This window comes from Arvicola amphibius, chromosome 10 (assembly GCF_903992535.2).
Source record: "Arvicola amphibius chromosome 10, mArvAmp1.2, whole genome shotgun sequence".
Classification (NCBI taxonomy): Eukaryota; Metazoa; Chordata; class Mammalia; order Rodentia; family Cricetidae; genus Arvicola; species Arvicola amphibius.
The window spans coordinates 59,859,469-59,882,528 of record NC_052056.1 but is presented as its reverse complement, the minus strand read 5'-3'; the positions used below and the strand labels follow the sequence as shown (position 1 = coordinate 59,882,528).

The 23,060-nt window shown below is 46.0% G+C and overlaps 1 protein-coding gene across 6 annotated transcripts in view; it reads right to left on the bottom strand.

Annotated features, from left to right (window-relative positions):
• Kalrn (kalirin RhoGEF kinase) overlaps positions 1-23,060 on the bottom strand; it is a 589,603-nt gene that overhangs the window by 64,936 nt on the left and 501,607 nt on the right. For 4 of the 6 annotated variants that reach the window (XM_038346661.2, XM_038346660.2, XM_038346662.2 and 1 more), the window contains 2 exons: positions 3,671-3,954; positions 2,349-2,453 (listed from right to left, as the gene is read on the bottom strand). In XM_038346661.2, the coding sequence (XP_038202589.1) occupies positions 2,349-2,453; positions 3,671-3,954 (389 nt within the window). The remainder of the gene's footprint in view (positions 1-2,348; positions 2,454-3,670; positions 3,955-23,060) is intronic. The other 2 variants (XM_038346659.1, XM_038346668.1) reach the window with 1 other exon arrangement.

Here is a 23,060-nt window from a genome sequence, read left to right as displayed (position 1 = left end):
AAATTTCTTGGTTTGGGAAACCGAGTTTCCATCTCTGATTTAGTAATCCTACTTCTGGGAACTCTTTCCAGGGTCAGATGTGAGAAGGATAGACACGGGATCCTACTCAGGAATCACCAGGGCTGTTACTCAGAGGCACAAAGACCGGAAACACCCGAGGCTGTCACACAAAGGACCGGTCATGACCGTCACGGAGCGTGAAGTCAGTGCGGTATTCTCCGGCTACTGAAATTACAGTTACACAGGTAAAAACTAAACAAAGCCGGACTAGATAAAGCACCGAACACGTCACACACATAGTGTAAGTGGGAAGCATCCAGACATGGAGGACTAAGCAGTCAGACATTAAATGGCTGGACTTTAAGAAGTTCCTGCCAGGGCTGGTGGGGGCATACCTAGAATCCTTAACACTCATGAGGCGGAGGCAGAAGGACTGTGGCAAGTTCAAGGCCAGCCTGGTCTACACAATGAGTTTCAGGCCAGCCAGAGCTACATAGTTGGGACTGCCTCCGAAAAACAAAACTGTTTTAATAAACCCAACCCTATTTGCTAGGAGTACTGAGACTTATCCCATCCCGATTATTCCAACAAAAACCAAGTGCACTAAACTCAAACAAGCCAGTGTGGGGGCAGAGTTAATGTGTCTAAAATGGGACAGCTGCAAGGCACTATGTGTGACAAAGAAAAGGACCACATAGATGCCTGGGGCAATCAGTTAAAATTTATCCAGGAACTACTTAACACACATTCACCCCCAACAATCTGTTTGAGGGGACTAGGAGAGAGTTCATGACCTTTCTGTTTTATGTAGGCAATGCAACCTGGGAACTCTACCCTCTCCCCCATACACACACACACACACACACACACACACACACACACACACTCTAGTACTGTTCATAGGACGTTTTACAAGGTGGGTGGATGAAGCTAGCAGGCGAGTTCTCATGAAGGTGAAGGGCGGTCATCTCTGCCTCTGGGAATCCCTTCGGGCACAATGGCATGCTTCTGTTGTTTTATTTCCCTGTGCCCCAGAGTCAAGAGGCCTCAGAATCTAGGGTCTAAACATCTCTGTAGAAGGGGACACAACTATATGCTTCTTAGGGTAAGTATCACGGCAGGCTGCCACATCTTAATCCCTGGTTGTCCCTCTAGCCTACAGAGGACGACCTTGAGTAACTACGGGTTAACAACCAAATGCAAAGCAGACAGAATCAAGCTAAAAAAAAATGCTGGAACATCCATAAGAAGAGCCAAGGACAAGTCTGACACCTCTCTACGATTGGCCTGCAGACTGACTCAAAGGAAGCTTTCCCAGTACAGAGCACAGGACAGAACACAGTAAGAGCCAGAAACAGCCAGGCCAGCCACCACTACCTCTACAAAACGACACTCTGGAAGAAAACGGGAAGTACAACCCAGTGCTGGAACTCCCACATCGAGGACCAGAGTCACAAGTACAAGCCACTATATAAGAAGGCAAGAAAAACCCAATGGAGCACAAAGCATGGCTGTAAGAAAGGCAAGGAGAGACAACACAACAGAAGCTCCAGTCGGGCGTGGTAGCCCATGCCTTTACTCATTAGGGGGACAGGGGCAAGTAGAGCGCTGTGAATTTGGGGCCAGCCTGATCTACATAGTGAGTTTCTGGCCAGAAAAGGCTACACAGTGGGACCCTGCATCAAAAGAACAAAATGCAAGCCCACGTTCCAGGTCAGCGCCTGGGAGGCAGGGCCGCTGGAACCGAGCTTCCGCTCTAGAACAAGCAGAATGACCTAACCGCCAGGGCATGTCGCTGGGCACGAACTTTTCTGATGCCAGCGAACAGGGCATTTTACAAAACAAAGGGCTGTGGCAACAGGGCACGCTTCACTTTTCCATGCTAGACGACACCCTTCCACTGCCAGCATCTCTACCCCGCATGCCGAGATGGCAGTTTTAGTGGCACTGGCTCGAGCACAGGGGACTGCAATTCGACCTTTAGAGCTGGCAGCAGAAGACAACTAAAGCACAGATTGTACATCAGGCGTCACCCAATGATTGACACCTGAGCCCTCACAGATTCCTTGGAGACAACCAGTTCCTTTTGGCATCTGCTGCCTGCAGATACAGTACCATGACCCTCTCTCAACAGCGTGTGATCCCAGGCAGATTCCTGCTTTAACCAGTCTTCATGTATCCCTCCACTACCCAGAACAAAGCCAAGCCTCGGTAACTGTGAGACAGGACATCTACTAACCAACAGCACCTACGTCCCTGTGGGTTCTCTAGGGGAAGGCGCTGATGGGGAGGGCAGCGCTGTTCCAGTCCCACAGACTCAGGAAGAGAAATCTCAGCAGGGCTCCTACCATCTCATCCTGGGTGGGGTCGTTGTCAAAGATCTTCATGGGCGGAGGAAGGGGCGTGTGTGACTCTTCATCTGGCTCATCTTCGCCCCAACCCTTCTTGCTCTTCTAGAACAAAAGAACGCCATTAGGTACTGCTACATCAATAAAAGACGCCAATATTTCAGGACTTGGCATTATTGGGAAGAAATGCAAAGGGAGAAAGTTTGAAGACTAACTTTTAAACTAATTTTTTTCCCTTCTCTCCCACCCCCAACACTTTTTCTCCTCAAGAGTCCAGGCTGGTCTCGAACTCATGATCCTTGTGTCAGCCTGCTGTATACTGGGATTACAAGAATGTTATGTATCACCAGGCCAGGACTAACTTCAATTTTTTTCCAAGAGGCTATTAAACTACCATCCAAATCTCACCCGGTTTTGTGCCATTTATAACTTGAGAAATAGCGGGTAGAACAAAATTATGAGAGGGGGGCTAGTCATGCATCTAGAAGACGGTCTTAGCTTCAGCCGACACTGGAATAGGTTAGTTACACAGATAAAGCAAGCATTTTACCCTCCAAGATAAAAATGCATCCCCTATATTTTTATTACAGAATCTCGGCTCTGCAAGCACTCAAGAGATTACCGAGCCTAACGTCTTGGCTAAAGCCCAGTTCTCTGTGACAAATGTGAGGTCAGAGGAGCTCATTATGGCCCATTTCATCATCACCAGCTGTCTCCCATCCACGTTCCTCACTGAACTGAAACCTCACCCGCTGTGACCTTCATGAAGTCTTCAGAGCTGCCCCTCTGCAACCCCTTATTTGTTTGTTTGTTTGAGATAAGCTCCCTCTGTGCAGTCCCAGCTTGCTGAGAACTCAATGCGTGGAACAAGTTGGCCTCGAATTCAGAGACCAGCTGTCTCTGCCTCCCAAGTGCTAGAACTAAAGGAGTTCTCACCATACATGGCATCTGCAACACCCTTGACCTGTGGCATTGCTCACAACGCTTGACTGCAGCTCAGCCGCTGGTTTGCTGAGTGATGCAGTCTCAAGGCTTGCATTCTTACTCTGTATCTGGCCAGGTTTGATGCCACCCTCAGTAGAGGCAGGGGATCAACGGCCTCTTCTCTGGCTAGTGCCCTGTCTCGGAATCTGGCAATCTTTGTTTCTGTCTACTTGATCGTCTCAGTGCTTATCAGTCTCGGGATGGGGCACAAATCAAAGTAATCAAGTCTCAAGAATGGAAAGTTCAAGATGATGTAGTACTAGAGACGGTAGACCCATCTGTGTGGGAAGCGTGTCAGCGGTCCCTCACGGCAGAAGAGAGCTGGCCCTTGTAGGTACCTCGTCAGCGCTGTCTCCCTGAGGGGTCGTCTCATCCCCAGGCTTGGGTGATCCCAGGTCGAAGCTCTTCCGCCCATCACGTACTTTCTTCTGCTTTTTGATGTTTCCATCTGCTTTCCCACTGTTGAGCCGACGCACAGGGCTGGTTAGCCATTTTTTAAGGGTGTTGGTGGAGCGCTTGGGACCAGGCGAACTGTGGATGGAGTTCAGGGAGTGTTGAGACTGAAGGTTGGCCACCGATTCGGATTTGCCTCCATTTTCCCCGGAGGAATGAGAGTAAGAATCTGTGGAGAAAGGGCAGACAGAAGCATCCGGTCAGAAACCGTTAAAACAGGTGTTTGAACTGCTGGCTACGGCAGCTTTGTCCTCAGGAAGGTAGGTCCTAAGGCAGAAAGTCAAGGCCGGCTGTGGACCAGGCACGGGACAGCAGTAACATTTGACCCTGACACAAATGTTCACATGTGAAATGCCGGTCCAGGTTTTATGGAAACAGGAACACATAGGAGACAAAGGCTCCTGCTTCCATGAAGGTTATATTCTGGTGGGAAACACAATAGACCATGAGAACAACAAAATCAGGAAAATGTGAAGTATGATAGATAATGAGAAGCACTTTACCAAGAAAAAAAAATAAGATTGGGAAATGCAATGGGGAGTAGAGGGCACAAATTAATGCTCAGGCAGCCTCATGACTTGGCGTCTGAACGTGGTCTTAACGGCCGTGAGAGACAAGCCATGCGGCCATTTGACAAAGGGCCATTCAAGCAAGCAGAAGATGAACAAATGCAGATGTTCCAAGGTAGTATGTGGGGTAGGCTAGGGATGGTATCAGTGCAGAGAGAAGGGGAACAGTGTTAGGACAGAGGTAAGTGAAGAAAACGAGAGGGACCACCAGGACCTGGGGGCTTATTATTATTATTATTATTATTATTATAACATAATACTATTATGCCTTTGGTTTTTACTTGCAGGGAAAATTCTTAGAAGATGAATACCATCTATCATATATACTAAAATGTCATTCTTATTTTTAAGTGAGGATAGCGGACTCAGACTGTCTAAGAGGTCACCATATTCCTTTCAGCTGAGAGACGCTGGTAGCCTGGAGGATGGCACCAGGGGCTGTCAGAAGAGATCAGAGTCTGGATTTTTTTGTTTGTTTTTTTTTTTTTTTTTTTTTTTGAGACAGGGTTTCCCAGTAGCTATGGAGTCGGTCCTGAAACTGTAGACCATGCTGGCCTTGAACTCACAGAGACCCACCTGTCTCTGCTGGGATTAAAGGCGTGTGCCACCACAGCCTGGTACTGGATATGCTTTGACAAGAGGACAGGCAGAGCTTTCTGACAGATTGTGCATAACATACGGACAAGAAGAGTCAGGATAACTTGGTTTTTGCCCGGAACAACTATTAGGATGATAGTTGTTCATTATCGTTTCTGAGGTGGGGCAGAGTGTGGGAAGAGTGGCTTAGAGGGTAGACCGAAAGGAGGCCAGTTGTGGACAGATACTAACAGACAAGCCGACGCTGCTGGACTTCAAGTCTGGAGCCCAGGGCCGAAAGTGCTGGAAGCCATGAGTGAAAACGCCAAGGGACATGAGCATTGGGAAGGGAGAAGCCTGGAGACTCAGCAAGAAACAGGGGGGCGAGGAGACAGGAAAAGCCGGAGAGGCCAGGGGCACTGAGAGTAGTCGTTGGCCTGGAGGCTGCGTGTGGGAAGCGTCTGTATGGAGGAAGGAGATTCAGCTGTGTCAAACACTCCTTGACAGGCCAAGGGTACTGACCAAAGAGTTAAGCCTTAAACTTAGTTACACCGACGTCACTGGTGACTTTGCAAAAAAGCAGCTGTGGGATGGAGGGACCAGGCTGATTACACAGAGTGGCGGAGAACAGGAGAGAGGAAGGCTGCAGAGTGCAGAGAATGTTTGCTTTGTTTCAAAGGGACAATGATTGGAGATCGAGAGAGTTTGTTTTGTTTTGTTAAATAGGAGAAATCAGCATATTGTCTGTAAGCTGCTAGGCCATTTGTTGACGATCTCAACACTTTAATGAACTTGCAGTAGCCTAAGCATTTTACACGGGCCATCTTATTCCGTTCTTTGACAACATCATGAGCTCATGGGGGTGTGCGTGGGGTCAGTCTTATTATCTTCATTTTACAGAAGAGGAAACTGCCCATCTAGAGACATCGATCAATTTGCCCAAGGACATACAGCTCCTAGGGACAGGGTAAGAACTGTATGCCATTCAGCCGGATGGAGCAATAAACTATGCTACTTGTCCTTCATGTGTCCATCAGCTTCCACCAACTACATGCACAGCAAACCCAGGGAAGCCATGCTATTGGAGTGAGACAGTTAAAGAAAGCACAGCACAGGGGAAGCATGTAAGACAATCCCTATTTAATTCCTCCAGTTCCTGACATCTGAATACCTACTAATCGCCGAAGAAACCACCATTAGTTGTACAGAGCTCAGCCTATAAAATATCTTGACTAATTCAAGGACACGATTTTAAAGTCTGCTTCAGGTGTTGTTATAGCTCCTGCTGCTCAGTGATGCTCATTTTTTTGTTTGTTTGTTTGTTTGTTGCCTGTTTTTTAAGCTAGGGTTTCTCTGTGTGACAGTCCTGGCTGTCCTGGAAGTCACTCTGTAGATCAGGATGGCCTCAAACTCACAGAGATCCACCTGCCTCTACCTCCTAGGTTCTGGGATTAAAGGCGTGTGCCACCACCACACAGCCAGTAATGCTGTTTTTTTTTTTTTTTTTTTTTTTTTTTTTTTTTTTATTATATTGGCGTTGGGAAAACAGGGTCTCTAGACGTCTAGATGTTGCCCAGCGACATCAGCATATTGGTACTCAAGTCAAGTACCAAGCAAGCATTATTAACCAGTAACAATGTCACAGAGAGGGAGGTAGACAGCGAGTTCTAAAAATAGAAGACACAGGGCTGCATTTTCATTGACCTCTTGTCTAGCTACACACACGCTCACATGCACAACAGCAGAGAGACGTGGGGGGGGGGGGGGGAGAAAAAGAACAGACCAGCAAGGCAGAGCATGAAAGACAAAGATATTTTTGCAAAGCAGTGGGTGATTAATTGCCAGCAGGCTGGTATGGCCAGACTTGCCTGATAAGTGAGCAGAGTTCAGGGCAGGGTCATATCTGTGTAGGAGGGACTGGCCTGAAGAGGCTTAAGGGAAGAGATGTTTGGAAGGGAGTGTTCCCAAAAGGTAGGATCACAAGAGTAAAAAGCACAGTCAGGGAAATGGAAAATAAGTTAGCCAGGCCAAGGTAGGTCCTCGGTAGGGAATGAGATGGGTTGGGGAGAAACTGGGTGGGAGAAAATACTTGTGAAGACATCAAATAATGAATATGAACTTTACTATGAGATTCTGGTGGGAAATGACATGACAAAGAAAAAGGTAGTTTTGTTTTTCAAATTAATCTGGCAACTCTATACCACTATCTCGGGAAGAAGGGTTTGGAATCCAGATGGTCCTATGAGGCCATGTGCCCAGGCTATATGATACTGTGAGGGTCTGGGAGACAAGTTAAAGGCAAGTGTGTCGTGAGCGCTCATCACTGGTCCTGAGACAGCTGATCTCCACCCCAGCCCCATGGCTGCCAGTTTGCAGACTGGTATTTAAACCAAGAAAATGGCTGGGTATTTAAACAGTGTTCATGTGGCTTTTCACGCCAACTCAGAGACTCATGATTTCCTGTGTGACTCTGCTTTAGACCTGGACAAGCCATCTCATCTGGCCTTGGAAACCCTCAAGCTTAAATGAAGCCAATAGGGCAGAAAAGAAAATCCCGAAACGAAGTTAGCAAATGCATTTGCCAACAGAGAGCTGCTCCCGGCATCTCCCATGGCCCGAGATCCTGAGCTCCAGGCTGGGGCTTGCTGAGCCTTGGCCCTGCTGGGGCCTTTCTCGGGAACTATTAGGGATTTGTGCATATTTTGGAAAGCAACAGCAGAAGATGGGTGTTTAGAAGCACAATGCAGAGTTCCTAAAATTCCACGGTACAAAGGAGAATCTAGGGGGCTGCTCTGCTCCGGGGACATCTGGGGATTCACTGATACCTCTTTAAGGACAAAGGTGTAATCTTATCTCAGAAAATTCCTCCCTGGCTGGAGTCTGGTGTGTGTTGACATTATTTCTCAAGTGTTTGGGATGGGTGATAAGCATCTGTAGTAGCACTGGTAGAAACAGGGCCTCTCTGCAGATAAGTGGCAGGCTCTCCTCATTCACCAGGCCCCAGGGATGCAAGGGACTCCAAGTTTTCAGAACCTAGATTTTTAGCATGTGCTGTGTCAGCAAAGTGAGAGGCTCAACCACAGCCACTTCTCTTTGGTTACCAAGCAAAGCAGACCACGTTCCAGGACGAATCATGGCCTGGCTTTGATATTCACAAATGTATATTAGGAATGGCCATTCCTCTTCCCCTGCTATTGAGTTGTGCTTTTTATGCTTTTTGTATAAAGTAATGACAAGAGTGAAGAAAATGAAAGATCCAGAATATTCTCGGTGTTGTTTCAAGTTGGTTCTAGATAAACAACAGGAGTCATTTAGTGGTGGTCTAAGCAATGGGAATCCCAGTCGGAAGCAATTTTTGATTCATCATCCTAGCCACTGCCCTATTATAAGACAGAGCCATTTTCAAATCACTTTGGGAGGAAGGAGATGGAGTGAAGGGGAGATAGCCCTGGCTGTCCTGGAACTCACTCTGTAGATCAGGTGGGCCTCAAACTCAGAGATCTGCTTGCCTCTGCCTCCAGAGTGCTGGGATTAAAGATGTGCACCACCTTGCTTGGCCTAAATCACTTTAACTGTCTGGTTAGAAAGAATGTGGATTCATTTAGACAAGGAAGAGCTTCCAAGCTAACAGTCTCTTCACGGTTATTATGCCTGCACCATCTCTGTAAGTTCGCTGTGATTAGCGAAATGAATTCCAGATAGAATGGTTCCCGTGGCTGATCCGCATCAGCTATAACAACCACGCTGTTTCTCACCCAGTCATCATAGCTGAGGTAGGTACCATGCATTAGGATTCCCACACTGGGAATTTATAGTGGTATATTATTTGTATTTTAATATAAATCTTGCCTGAAGACCAGAAGCAAAGCTAAAGCCTCTAGAGGTCAGGTAATGATGACACACACTTTTAATCCCAGGATTTGGGAGACAGAGGCAGATGGATCTCTGTGAGTTCAAGGCTACCCTGGGCTACACAAGATCAACGCAGAAACAAATCTGGTAGGTGGTGGACTACCCTAAGACTGGGAGTCACATGTCTTTAATCCCAGCATCAGAGGGAATATAAAATGGGAGGAGAGAGAGGTTCAGTCTGCTTAGTCTGCGGTCGCCCAGCCTTAGTAGAGGCTTCTCTAGTGGCTTGGCTGCTTTGTTTTTCCAGTTTTCAGGTTGAACCCCAATTTCTGCCTCTGGGTTTTTATTATTCGTGCTACAGGAAACAGAAAATGAGAATACTTCGGCAAAGCAAGGGCTGCAGTCAGTGGCAGAGGCAAAACGCAGACCCAGACTTTGCATTGGTAGCCCGTGCCTTTAATCTTATTTCTCTACACGTTCATCCCACGTATTCCTTTAGCCTATATAATCATGGTTTAAGGGTCTATCCAATGGCTAGTCTATTCAGCATTTTAAATATAAACTTACACATAACAATGTATAAATGATAACATTTCAGTGTTGAAAACTATCTTCAAAAAACCACTGTCACACACTAGGAACAAAACTGGGACCAGAACCCAGGCATCCCCTTGACCATTTGGGGCCCTGGATCAATGCACACTCTTTACTCCGAGATTTGGGGCTGGCCTGGGGACTGGAGTCAAGAGTGGGAAGACAAATGGAACTGAGGAGACTGAAGTAAATGAGACTCCCTGATCTGCTCTCTGCAACCTGTTTGCAAGATTAAAAACAACTCATTTCCCAAGGCAAATTTTACTATAGAATATTTTTTAAAAAAGAAAAATACAGAAAAAATGACATATCATCTAGTTATTTTAAATGTACACTTTTTGTCACATTTTCTCCAGCTATTTTTTTTAAAAAAATTTAGTTGAAGACATCTATTTAATTTTGCAATGTCACACCCTTCTTCTCCATCCCAGAGTAAAGTCAACTCTGAGGTTGGTATGCCTTATTCACGTCCAGGCTGTTTGTATATGCAAACATGGTCTTGTTTGTGTTTTATATAGTCATAATATAGACGTTATTTTGCAACTTGCAAATCTCCCTAGATCACCAATGAAGCTTTAACATGGGTCATTTCCTAGAGATGACAAGTACCTCCTTTTCTGTGTGACCCTCAGAGCAGGAGCTTCTGATGGACTCAGGATAGGGCAGGTGAACAACCGGAGTTCAGGGGCTCAGCTGTTTAATCATTTAGATTAAGCCTGCCCGTTGTGTTGTCAGCGTCCCCCTGCGGCCAGGGCTCTGTCATTCCATGTGGGTTTAGTCACCGTGCAGCATGAGTCCAGCAGCTCAGAAGCTAGTTTGTCTGCTCCCCTGAAGATGAAATCTGGGGAAAGCCAGGTCAGCTTGCTCACTGCAGGCATCCATGCTCACAGTCCTGTCTAGGCAAGCACCGTCTTTTCCTACATTAAGCAAACCAGAAGGTACTGAAAAGAATATGGGTAGGAGCAGAATATGGGAGAAACCTGCTACAGCTAATACAGCTTGTTTTAAAATTCAGCCTCCCTTGATGCAGTTCCTATTCAGACTTCTCTTATGCTACAGCTGAAGAAACGTTCTGCCTTCACTGGCTCACTGTGAAGGCTGTAGGTTCCTGAAGGCAGCTCTACTGTGCTAGGCACGGCAGCGCGCTCACGCCAGATCACAAGGGTCTCAGGGCTGTAGTCACAGGACTGCCAGCCTGGATTTTCCAAGCACAAAACATTAATGTAGCCTTGTTTCAGTTTCCTTCCATGGCGGGGAAAGGACCACATCTCCACAGAAGGAGAAAACAGCTCTACTAGTTGTGAGTTTGGCATCCCCAAAGACCAGAACAATGTATTGATAGGTTTCAGCTGAAACTCAGGGAACACATAAGAGGAAAACAGAAACTTTGATTCTCTATTCCCAACACAGGTCTCACACTATACACACGTGGTTCCCTAATTCAAGTCAACCCTGGCACTGTCAGCCTTAGAAAAGGCCTTAGATCCCACAGGTCGGTGGCTCGGTCCCTGGTTCTGCTCTACATTGCCACCTGAGAGGCCAATCACAAGCCCCAGGTTGTTTTACCTATGCTCCTATTGACCAGCCACAAACTGATATTCCTACAGCCTCCTTTTGGGGCTTGATTAATTTACTGCATTGACTCTCAGAGCTCAGGGAAACAATGCTTACTGACTTATTATAAAAGATCAATAGAGAGACACAAACAATAGTTTCTAGGGCACTAAGGGTGGCTCTTCCATCCCTCTTTAGATGTACTATCTCTCGGGCACACGCCTGCATCACACTACCCAAAGGTTCTCTGAACTCCATTCTCCTTGGGAGTTTTTAGGGAAGCTTCAATCTATAGACATGGTTGACTAAATTGCCCCTCTCCTCACCCCAAAAGTTGTGGGGTGAGGCTGACAATCCCAACTGTGTAATCCTGCCATGGCAGTTGGGTGACCTGAACCCATTGGGAAGGGCTCACTAACAATCACCACTTTGGAGATTCCTATGATTTGAGAAGTTGGATACTGGGAAACAGATAATAATGTCAAATGTGTATCAGGGTCTGTTGAAGGGGAACCTCAGCCAATCACCTTGTTTGTGGGGTGTGTTCCCCTTAGGCTAAGATTTACTTATAAAACTTGTGGGTGTGCTTCTTGCTTCCTCTTTGTTTTCCTGCGCTCCTCACTGGAACCCAGGTTTTGTAAGTTCGCATTCTTTCCTTTATTAAAGAATATTTTATATTAGAGCTAGTCTGATTTAATTCCAATGGCCGATCGACCACGCCCCCCCTTTAGTTTGTGTATGTGTAAGGTGACTTCCGGAGGATTTCCTAGGCTGTTCTGAATGGTACCTCTTAAGACTGGAAAACTCATTTTCAACCCATTCTTCTGCATTCAATCACGCCAACAGCATGTTTCCATATAATGTGTAATAATGTATCAAGAAACTGGTAAGAACACACAAGATCTAGTTGTTGTTTTAGACAGGGTCTTGGTGTATAGTTTTGGCTGGCCTGGAATTCATTATGTACACCAGGTTGGCCTCTAACTTACAGAGATCTGCCTGCCTCTGTCTCACAAGTGATTGGACTTAAAGATGTACATACACTGCCGCACATGGCTAGCGGCTCAATATTAACCTTTACATATCTGACTTAGATCAGTGGTTCTCAACCTGTGGGTTTTGATTCCTTGGGGGGTGGGGAGGGTCAAACAATTCCTTCACAGCAGTCACCTAAGACCATTGGAAAACATAGAGACTTACATTATTACAGTCATTTAAGTGGAAAAGAAAATGATTTTACTATTTGGGGGTCACCCCAACATGAAGAACTGTATAAGGGTAGAAGCATTAGGAAGGTTGAGAACCATTGCTCTAGATGGTCATTAGGTCTGTAAGTGGCTCTCTGGTATTTATCATAAGACTGTATGGGAAACTTAGACTCTGACGGTTAAAATAGAAAACCCCAAAGATTCCTAACATTGTGACATGTTCACAGAAAGGTCCTTTACCCTCCTGGCTCTAAAAATACAGGAAGAGTTGTAAATCCAGCCGACTGCTCTCCACGCCTTCAGTTATGCCAATATATTTGCCTGAAAAAGGTATGTACACAGACATCCGGGCTTTCTCTGTCTTTCTAGGAGTAACTTAGTATTTTTCATACTGGAATGAACATATAGAAAGCTATAAGATGAGCAAAGCAAGAGTAAAAATTCTCTGGATGATAAATGCATATGTATGTTTGTAAGCATATGCAACACAGACCTATAGTCAGTATGAATATGTCCTAAGTGGCCTAGGATAACCAGCCGGACAGGTCTTTTAGGGGAATGCTCATCAAAGCCAAACCCCCAGTTACATATTCAGCAGAGGGCCTGCTGCTGTGTACCACCAGCTCTTGGTGTGGCTGGCTTCCCGGCAAACCATCTGCTTGGCATCATGATGCCTAGGCTGCTCAGTGCTGGAGAATGAAGCAAGCTGCTCCAGAGCCAGCAGTGGGAACTGAAGCCGAGGGAGAAACCTGGCTGAGCCGTGGGCACTTGCTGCCACTGCAGTTTAGCCTGAACTGGGCAAGCTCACTGTGGCACAGGATATTCCGCCCACCCCCCCATTAGTCATTCTCAAGTCTCAAACACACAAGGTAAGCCCCTGCTCCTGCTGACTGCCCTAAAGCCCTTGTGCTAGCTTCAAGAGTTCCTCTCCAGTGAGTCCTCTACCAGCCCATCTCTCTTTACTGAGACTTGGCATCTTTATAAACGTTGTATATTTAAATTCCTATTCCTTTAACGTTGGTGTCTGATTTTTCTCATTCAGGGCCACTCTGAACCCTGAATCCTTGGTCTTGGGTTCTGTCTTAGGTCACTTTCACATAGTGACCCCTTCCTTTGCCCCGTGCTGCTATTCCAGCACAGAATGCAGAGATGAGCCACAGAGCTGATTCGGAATGCAGTGGCCCCTCCACAGGCCAGACATCCTTCTACCTCCACAGCCCTCTGGAACGTCAGTTCTTCCCAGGACAGCCTCTGCCGACAGTCTTCATAGAAGACTCCATCTCCACGGGAGTCTCCTTAATTCCATCCTAACTCAGTCCTGATTCCCCACAGCTCCTGCTGACTGTCCACCCATCGCTTGACCCTTCATCCCACGCTTTAGCTCCTTCCAAGCTGCCACAGAAGCAGAGGCTCACTGAGAAAGTTCCCAACCGCTTATCTTCAGGGTTTCCTTGGCACCAGTTACCCTTCTATCATTTCTAAGACAGAAATGGAGAAAAGGAAAAGTCCTCAGGGGTCCTGGATGCCATCCTTCCCCAGATAAGTATTCCTAAAGTCTGAGGCTCCACCGACAGGTTCATGCTGCTATATGGATTCCTTCTTATTGTGACACCATGTCGCTGGCTTTGTAAGCTGAGGTCTGTCTCCACTGACCAGTGGTAGATTTAGAAGCTTGATCCATCGCATCAGGTAGAAGTCTGTGAAAACTGTCCTGCTGTTCCCCAAGGGCAAATCTTCTAGACATCGCTTCATCCTCCGCACCCAACTCCTTCTCCTGGATCTGGCCATACACTCTGGAAAGGGAACGTGCGCTCTTTCCAGGCTGTGCTGAGGTCTCAAGAACTGTTCAAATGAGCCAATAAATGAACGTGGTGCAATGTTACTAATTCTGAACAAACAAAGGATGCACCGTATTCGCATTAAAAACCAAAATACAGAGCTTTTCTTGCTTTTTTAAAAAAATGAGTTTTCCATGTCAGGTTATCAACCTGTGGGCAGAAACCCCTTGGCTCACATCTCAGATATTTACATTATGATTCATAACAGTAACAAAATTAGGGACTAGAGAGATGGTTCAGCAGTTAAGAGCACTGGTTACCCTTCCAGAGGACCTGAGTTCAATTCCCAGCAACCACATTGCGGCTCACAACTGTCTGCAATTCCAGTTCCAAGGAATCTGACACCTTCACACATACATTCATACAGTCAGAATACTAGTGAACATAAAATAAAATTTAAAAAAATCTATTAAAACATAGAAGCAAAATTACACTTATGAAGTTGCAACCAAATAATTTTATGGCTGGAGTCACCACAACATGAGGAACTGTATCAGGGGTCACAGTGTTAGGAAGGTTGAGAAGCACTGCTCTATGTGATATCATCTAGCATTCCCTAGGTTGATACAATGAAAGTCCTTGATAACAAAGACTGTGAAGGATGCAGAAGACAATGGGAGGCTCCTAAAGAAACAGGAGCAGGGGCTTTTGATGCTGCACACCTATAACCCAGTTCTCAGGAGCCTGTGGCAGGACTGGGAATGCCAGGCTAGCCTGGGATAAACAGCAAGACTTTTATTTTAAAAATCTGTACAAAACACAACAATGACAAACTGAAAAAAAAAGAAAAAGAAATACCATATAACCCAGCAAGCAGCTCTCCTGGGGCAGTCTCTTATGCCCCAACAAGATTATGTGATATTATTTGGCATTATCTGGGGATAATACCAAAGGAAATGAAAGCACAACCTAATAAACATATCTGTGTCCCAATGTTCCTTGTAGTGTTGTTCACCGTGATCAGGACAGGAAAACTGACAGTGTTTTTTGGACAAATATATACCACCTACATATTATGCATAATATCATTCAGCCTTTAAAAAGGAGATTTACCTATTTGTCACAACAGCAATGAATCTGAAGGACAGTGGATTAAGCGAGATAAGCCAGGCACAGAAAATGATTATATGGTATTTCTTAAATGTGAAATCTTTAAAAAGTTATATGTATGTATGTATGCATGTGTGTGGGGGGGCAAATATATCAGAGAAAGAGAACAAAACAGTGGCTGCCAGGTGCAGGGAGTGGGAGTGGGATGTGATGGGACAGACAGGCAGAAGACCAGGTCTAGAGGTCTAATGCACAAGGTCAGGATCAGCATTGGTAAAACTGTTGCCGAACAGGCAGGCTTTGGTTGGCCTTGCCATGAAAGAAGGGGCAACTCTGAGATGACGGCTGGTTCTGTTTTACTATAGGAACCATTTGACTATCTATATGCCTCCCACAAAACCATGTCCTGCAGCTTAAAAATATACAACAAAATTTACTCAAAAACAAAATTACACGCAACGACACTCTCCCTTCCTCCTTTTTGACAGTGTGCACACACTCAGTTTAACCCTGTTACATCATACGCTACAAACGACTCCCACAGGCTGTCGAGGCTAACTCAGTCTCTCTCCTGTCACGGGCTCTCACAAAGGGTTCTGCGCTACCATCTTGTATTGTCTGTCACTGCCCTCCTTCAGCTCCTTCAGTCCACCTGGGTCAACTGCACGACAGCCTCCGCACTGGTCTCTCTGCATTCACTGGACACAGCTCTGCTACTATGGCAACCACACCACCTTGTTCAGCCACTCTCGCAAACCTGATCACCAAGACCCACTTGTCAGCCTGTCGTTTCAGCTGCTTAGTCAGGCTCCAGTGAACCCTTTCAGCCCCTTCAGCATCCAGGCACTGGTCATAGCAAGGCTCTCAAACCACGGTGTTCAGGCAAGCAGTATCAGTACCACCTAGGACCTGAGCAGAGATGGAAAGTCTCGGGTCCTGTGGTAGATCAGAAACTATGGGGGTGGCTTGCCATGGGATTCTGGGGCATCTCAAGTTTGAAAAGCACTGTTCCATAGGAAGGCTCCACTCTGGTCTAATTCCTCAAGCCAACAACGTATCCACCATGCTACATTCCTCCTGGCTCCCCTCCCCTTTAGCTGTCTGCTTTTCTGAAGATGATGTAGGAGTCTTGAACAGTTAAAGCCAGACACTGTCCTTTTCTCTGACACATGCTTGTGTCCCTCCTTGGGCACTGATGAACGCCAGTTTACAGTTACCTTGCTGTGGAATGCCCTTGAGGATAGATGTATACCCATCTTTGCACCCTGTGCACAAATTCTTTAGCCATTACATTACCAGTAAGGAACAGTGCAGGGCTAGAAAAGATAAATCATTGGAGCGTGGGTATTTTTAGGACCAAAGACCTCTAAGAAAAAGTCATTGTCAGTGTGGTCCCCAACTCCTAGAGAGTAACGTAGCTATCAACACAGACTTCTGTTTCCTGTGTTCCGTAAGATGGCCAAGGTATTTCCCTTTTAAAGACAACCAAAATTAAGTCACTTGCTTCTTGACTATTTAATACATCAGTGTAAGTGTTGACTTCAGAGGGAGAGCAGCACTTAGCAAATGACTATTAAAATGTCCTTGGCCTCAGTGTGGCTGGCATGGATCTTGGCTAGCACTCCATTCAAGTCCAGGATACAAATGTGAAACAGACTCCTGAGGAGAGTCCTGACATCAGAGTTGCTGGTCAAACCCAAAACCTGTTGCAAAGGCCCCAGCAGGAGGCTCACCACCGTCCAGTTCAGTTATTTTAAGCTGATCTGTCACCACAAGAAAGCCTACCCAGAAGGCCGTGGGAAGCTGGCCTGGATTCAGGTGCTGATGTGCCCTTTGCAGTAACCTTGCTTAAAGTAACTTCCAGAGGCTTCTCTGCAGGGATGGGGAGGAGTTGGGAAGGGTGACTGGAAAGCTTAAGACTGTCATTAAGTGCCGCTCAACCCAAATGCTGACGTGGAAATTCTCCTAGGAAACAGAGACAAGCAAGAGAAAACTGACCTCGTGCAGGAAAAAGCAGCTGATTGAAGGTTAACAATGGCCTGTTTCCAGTGTTCTGTTTTGGTTATCTACTGTGTGTGTGTGTGTGTGTGTGTGTGTGTGTGTGTGTGTATGTGTGTGTATGTGTGTGTATGCATGTGTGTAAGCAGGGAAAGGAAATGTGAAGGTTCAGACTCTCCAGGCTTCACCTGGTGGAAGATTCTTCCGTCTTTACTTCTGCCATGCTTCTCTAGTACCTGTGTCTAGTGGGCTTTCTCTGGGACTCACTCCTTGGACTTGGAGGAAAACAACTTCCTCCTGCATTTCTCAGCACAGGGCTCTTTACACACAGTACTCCTGTGCCTGTCTCAGCCTCCTCACTCCCAGGGGCTCAGAGCCATGCTAGGAACACACATGGCTAGGAACGCCCACTACCTGCCCTGCTGGGGCTGGGCTTCCAAGACTGATCCCCCACCAACAGTACCTTTTCAAAATCTTTTACTTTGACATAATTTCAGATCTGGAGAAAAGTTGCAAGACCAATACAAAAATCTCTTATACACCTAGCTCCCACCTACCTTCTGACCTCAAAATGAATTACACAGATTTCTCTTTCTCTCCAAATATTTCAATGTGTTTTTTACTTAATGAAGCAGAGCTGTTTTCTTATATGGCTATTGCACACTGAACAAAACAGAACTTTAATATGCTCTCTGTTCAGACGCCACCAACTGTCCTAATGTCCTCTACAGACAGGTGGGACTTACTATGCTCTGTATACCTTTCATGAGGATAAAACAGCTCTGTTGCTGTGTGCCCCCCACTTTGGGTTTGGCAGATGTTTCCTCACGCTTGGAGTTAGGGTGTTGCTACTAGAGAAAGTCTCCAAACACTGCATCGGAGGAACAAGTATGGATTGGATGCTTCTAGGGCTGTTAACTTGGGTCCTCTGGCTGAAGCAGCATCTGTCACCAGCACTGTGTTCTAACCCAGCAACTTAAACAGCACACTCCTGGAGCCCGAGCCTTTCAAAATCTGTGTAGTTTTGCCTTGCCTAACCTAGGGTGTCTCCATGACAACTTAGCTATACATAATGCCTGAGCGTAATTGTTATGTAACATACTCAAGTTCGTTCACGAGACAGTTCCCTGGGCACAAACAGGAGAGTAGAGAATTTACTGCTTCACTCAAGACACGGGGAAAACACACAGTGAAAGTCGTGAGTGCACTAAACGTTAGAACTAGACTCTTAAAAATTAATAACTTTTAATGAGCTTACAAAATAATGGGTTCATTAGGACATTTTCACACACAGGTATTGTGTACTTTGTTCACACCTGCCCTTGCTCCCCCCTCCTCCCAGCAAGATTTTGTTTAACATTTGCAAGTTTTGCTTAAAGTTACTCATTTGAGTCTTCAGCCTCTCGGGGAAAACAAAATGTGTCAAGTTGAAGTGTTCATGTGTGAGCCACATTTCTGAAAGCTAGCCCTGAGTTCAGGTTTACACCCCAAACATGAACCTCTTCAGCAGATTGTGAACGGTCATTGAAAATGATGTGGGTTAACTGGGTGGTGGTGGTGCATACCTTTAATCCCAGTACTCAGGAGGCAGAAGCAGGTGGATCTGAGTTCAAATTCAATCTGGCCTACAGAACGAGTTCCAGGATAGCCTGGGCTACACAGAGAAACCCTGTCTTGAAAAATCAAATATTTTAAACTAAACTTTTGCGGAGAGGCACGAAGTTCTGGCTGGATCAGCTGACTGCTCCTGTTATCAATAAACATGGGAAGACCCTCATGATAATGAGCAGCAGCTGCTCTTGAGTCTTGGGCAGAACAGACTCAATGAGAAAGCCGCAGACTCAACAATGCTAGCAGCATTCGAAGATACTAGCAGGCAGTGGCACATTTCTGTTCTCCCAGGCTGAATGTAAGCGTAAAAGGCAGGAGAAGTGGCAAGGAAGTGTGAAAGGTCAGACTGGCAAGACCTTAGGGGCTCAAGAGCTGGCTTTTGAGTGTAGACATCAATAAACCAATTGCCCAACTGTTCTAGCAAACAGTAAGCCTTGGGCACAAGGAGAGCTGAGTTGAGCTGGGAAGACGCCATCAGACCCTGGGAAGGTCACTTCCAATTATACTTAGGACTAGACACTGCCCCATCGAGCATCTACTGTCCTTGGGGTAGGTGAGACAAGTTGACACCTTGTTCTGTAGCCAAGAGCCAGTTCCCAGGATTTGTGAGCAGTATTCGAACATTTCTTAATCAGGAAAAACATTCAAGGTACCCAATGAGCTGCTAGGAATTAGGGTACTTGTTTACTTAAGGCAAAGGTCAAAACTCAGACATCTTTAGGGATCAATAGATGAGACACACAGGAAAACTGGACACTGGGCAGGCAGAAGTAAGGGCTGGGGCATAACAGAGGGTGGAAAGTCTGCTAAAGACAATTTGTGTGTGTGTGTGTGTGTGTGTGTGTGTGTGTGGTTTTATGAGACAGGGTTTCTCTGTATAACAGCTCTAGATGACCTGGAAATCACTCTGTAGACCAGGCTGGCCTCGAATTCACAGAGATCCACCTGCCTCTGCCTCCTGTGTGCAGGAATTAAAAGTGTGTGCTACCACCATCCAGCATGCTAAAGACATTTTTACTTGGGTATTTTTCAAAAAAAAAAATCCCTAAACTCTGCTACCAAACACCAAATGTCTTGGACCACAAGTCTGCAACTTTGCTTCTTTTGCCCAATGGTAGCAAGGCCTTCTCACTAGATTCTCAGGCAGTGACCTAGGCGAAGTATGTCCACCATGAGTGACCCTGCAGAGATAACACAGAGCTGGACTACCCCCAAAGGAGCACCTCTTTCCAGAAGCTAAGGCGCAATGCTGCCTAGACTCTGCCCACTATGATGGGTCTTCTATTACTTGAACGCTTGGTGTGAAGATGTTGCATTATTATCAGTTTATTCAACAGCTGTTTATTGAGTGCCTTCCATGTGCCAGGTAATATTCCACATATGGGCTCTAGCAGTGCAGGAGGCAAAATCCCTGACAACATTCTAGTTGGGGTAGGGGTCAAAACGGAGTTAGCTAATAAATGAATAAATGAGTTAGAAAACCTTCCAACAGTATCTGGAGAATTAAAACAAGCAGGAGAGGGCTTGGATGATGCCTTCAGCATGAGAAGCTGGTGACAGTCTGTTTGAGAAGTGATGTCTAACCTAAAGACAGGAAGGAGCCGGCTAGGGAGGGGCTAGGCTTCCTGCTAAGGGCCCTAGCTGCACAAAGCTCCTGAGGCAGGGATGAGCTGGGGAAGCTCGAGCCCCTTGAAGGAAGTCCCTAGGCTGGCACACAGTTACTCAAGAAGGGACATGAAATGACATTGGACAGAGAGGCAGAGGATGGATCTAGAGCTTTGTGAGATGTGTTGGGATGTTGGAAATTCATCTTAAGTACACCAAGAAGCCAACTGTGTATTGGCTTAGGCAGAGAGTTATGATTTGTTTTCATTGATAATCTTGAATTCTTGTATAGCCAGACATATTTCTCTTGAATTTGAACCACTTTTCCACTAAGAATCACCTTTCCTTCTGGTAATGGGTAAAGGAGATGGAAGAAAACATCTTATTAAATATGGATGAATAAGAATGCCTGGGATATGTAGATCTGGTATCTGGACCAAACACTCCATGTTGAACTCACACATAGATGGCCTTCTCACTGCCCCTGGCCAGCTCGTGTGTCTATCACCTGCCCTCTTTCTTCCTGCTACAGTGAAAGCCATGTTGGTAGCGTTAGGTGCCATTGCCAATGAGCTATGCTTCCACCTCTGATCTTGCTTATCCCTCTGCCTAGAGAGCTCTTCCCCAGATCCACATAGCCCATTCCATCTTTCTTCGGACAGTTGCTGAAGTGTATTCTTCTCAGAAAGCCTCCTCTGACGAGCCACCCTCCATGTCACCATTCCCCAGCACATACCCTGCAGCACGAACTGCTATCCAGCCAGCCGTATTAACGCTATCTCTTTATTTCTCAAATATTTGTCTTTCCCTTTGATAGCCAGGGCCTTGCTGATTCGGCAGAGGGCTGCTCTCAGAGCTGGCTAATTCCTCAAGATAGTCACGGCCTTTCGTCAGCAAGGTCACCAACGCAGGTCCACGTCCAGATCACCGTTCTGCACAGCCTTACTTCTCCAGACAGCCCTCCACCTGCCTTAGTCACACCAGGGCCAGGCACCCCACAGCTAGGGACAGCCTCTTACACGCAGTGCCTGCTGACACTACTCAAACCAGTCCATCTGAAACCTGCTTTTCTTGCCTTGTCCCTCATTGACTTCAGTCCTCTCCTTCTTTCTCCACCTATATATATAACCTTGGTGTTTTTCCCATGGCCAGGTCTGATCCATTCCTCCTGTAGGAACTATGAGCAAACTTTCTTTTTTTAAATAATGATCCACTGACACTGATTATTTTCATTTTTTTCTATTAACGTGCTATATTTTCAGATACCTACTGTAGAGCTTCCTCGGTATTTGCCTGTCCTTATGTCCTCACTAGAATGCGAGCTTGAGGAAGACTTTGTCTGCTTCATGGCTGTGCTCCCAGCAACTAGATGAGAGCCTAACATGGTCTGAAACACTCTGACATACACTGGGGATAAGAGGATGTCATAGCAAGTGCTGCGTAAATACATCTAAATATTCAGTGCCAGCAAAGGGAGCCCAGGGGTCTGCTGATGTGCACAGAGATGAAAACTGAGGCCAAGTGGGAGGTGAGATGATTCTGTGACTTGAAGTCTGGCTTTTCTCTGAACCTTTATTGAACCCTGGTTTCCTTATCTCTAAAATGAGAATTATCTACCTCTGAGATGCCAAGATTTAATAGGGAAAGGTTGTTGTACGACAAAAAACCAGCAGCAACAATGACTACTACTGCGTTGTGATGTAGAGATGCCTACAGGCCTCGGGTTCACTACTGGCCTCTGGCCTCACTACAGGCCCAGTGTGCTCTATGCACCCTGCTGGGAGGCGGTCTCCCCACTTCTCCCCCACAGGACTGCAGTTACAGAAAGATGTACTCTCTTTCCCCACTGTCTGTTGTTCCTTATTCCATTCAGAAGCCACTGGTCCCAAGTGGGCACAGATGCAGAGGCAGACCCTGGCTAGTGCAAATACCCAGACGGACTCAGAGGTGCGACAAGTGTGAACACGGGAATTGCTGCCACACTTGGGAACTCAGGAAGGGATTTTCTGGGTTCTAACATGCCCCACCCACTTGTGACTTCAGGTCAGAAAACCCTTCAAGAACACAACAAATGAAAAACTCTTAAATGAATAGGAGGACGTAAAGGGCGGGACAGGGGGAGTGTGTTGCAAAAGCAACACAGTCATTACAGGAAACAAACAGAAGAAAATTCAGTTTCTGTCAACAAGCCTTTACCAACCACTTCACAACATTCATTTCACCTTCACTCTGTGTGTGTATGTGTGCATGTGTGTGTACACAACAGTGTAATTAGGGAGTGAGTGACCTACATCTCCAGCCTAGAGAGATGACCCTTTTCAGCTAGGAACCTTCTTAATTAAGTCCCTGGTGGCCTGAGTATTGACTGGGTACCTTTCCTGGACTTTACATGGTAGCAAGGTTGGGACTTGATTCCAACTCCCTGACAGAAAGAGCACGCAGCCCAGTCATAGGAGCCTTGGGTACCAGGAGCTCAGATGCAGTTGCTAGGCTGCACACATGACATGAAAAGCATCTGCCATCAAGCTACATCTTCAGATCATTTCCCGATTAGAGTCTTACTCCATAAGTTTTGTGCACTGGATGGCTAGCTTACTTTCTTTCTGATTTATATAAATTCTATGTATTCTAGATATTAATCTTTTATCTACAATATAGGTTATAAACATTTTTAGTGTGTTATTAGTAACTTCCTTTTTATAGTTTCTATCTTGTCTGCTTGGGGTTCATCAGGGATTTCTTATGTATGATGTGGTTTGGAAGTCTAATTTACCTTCCTTGAAATGCTATAAAAGATTCTCTCTCTCTCTCTCTCTCTCT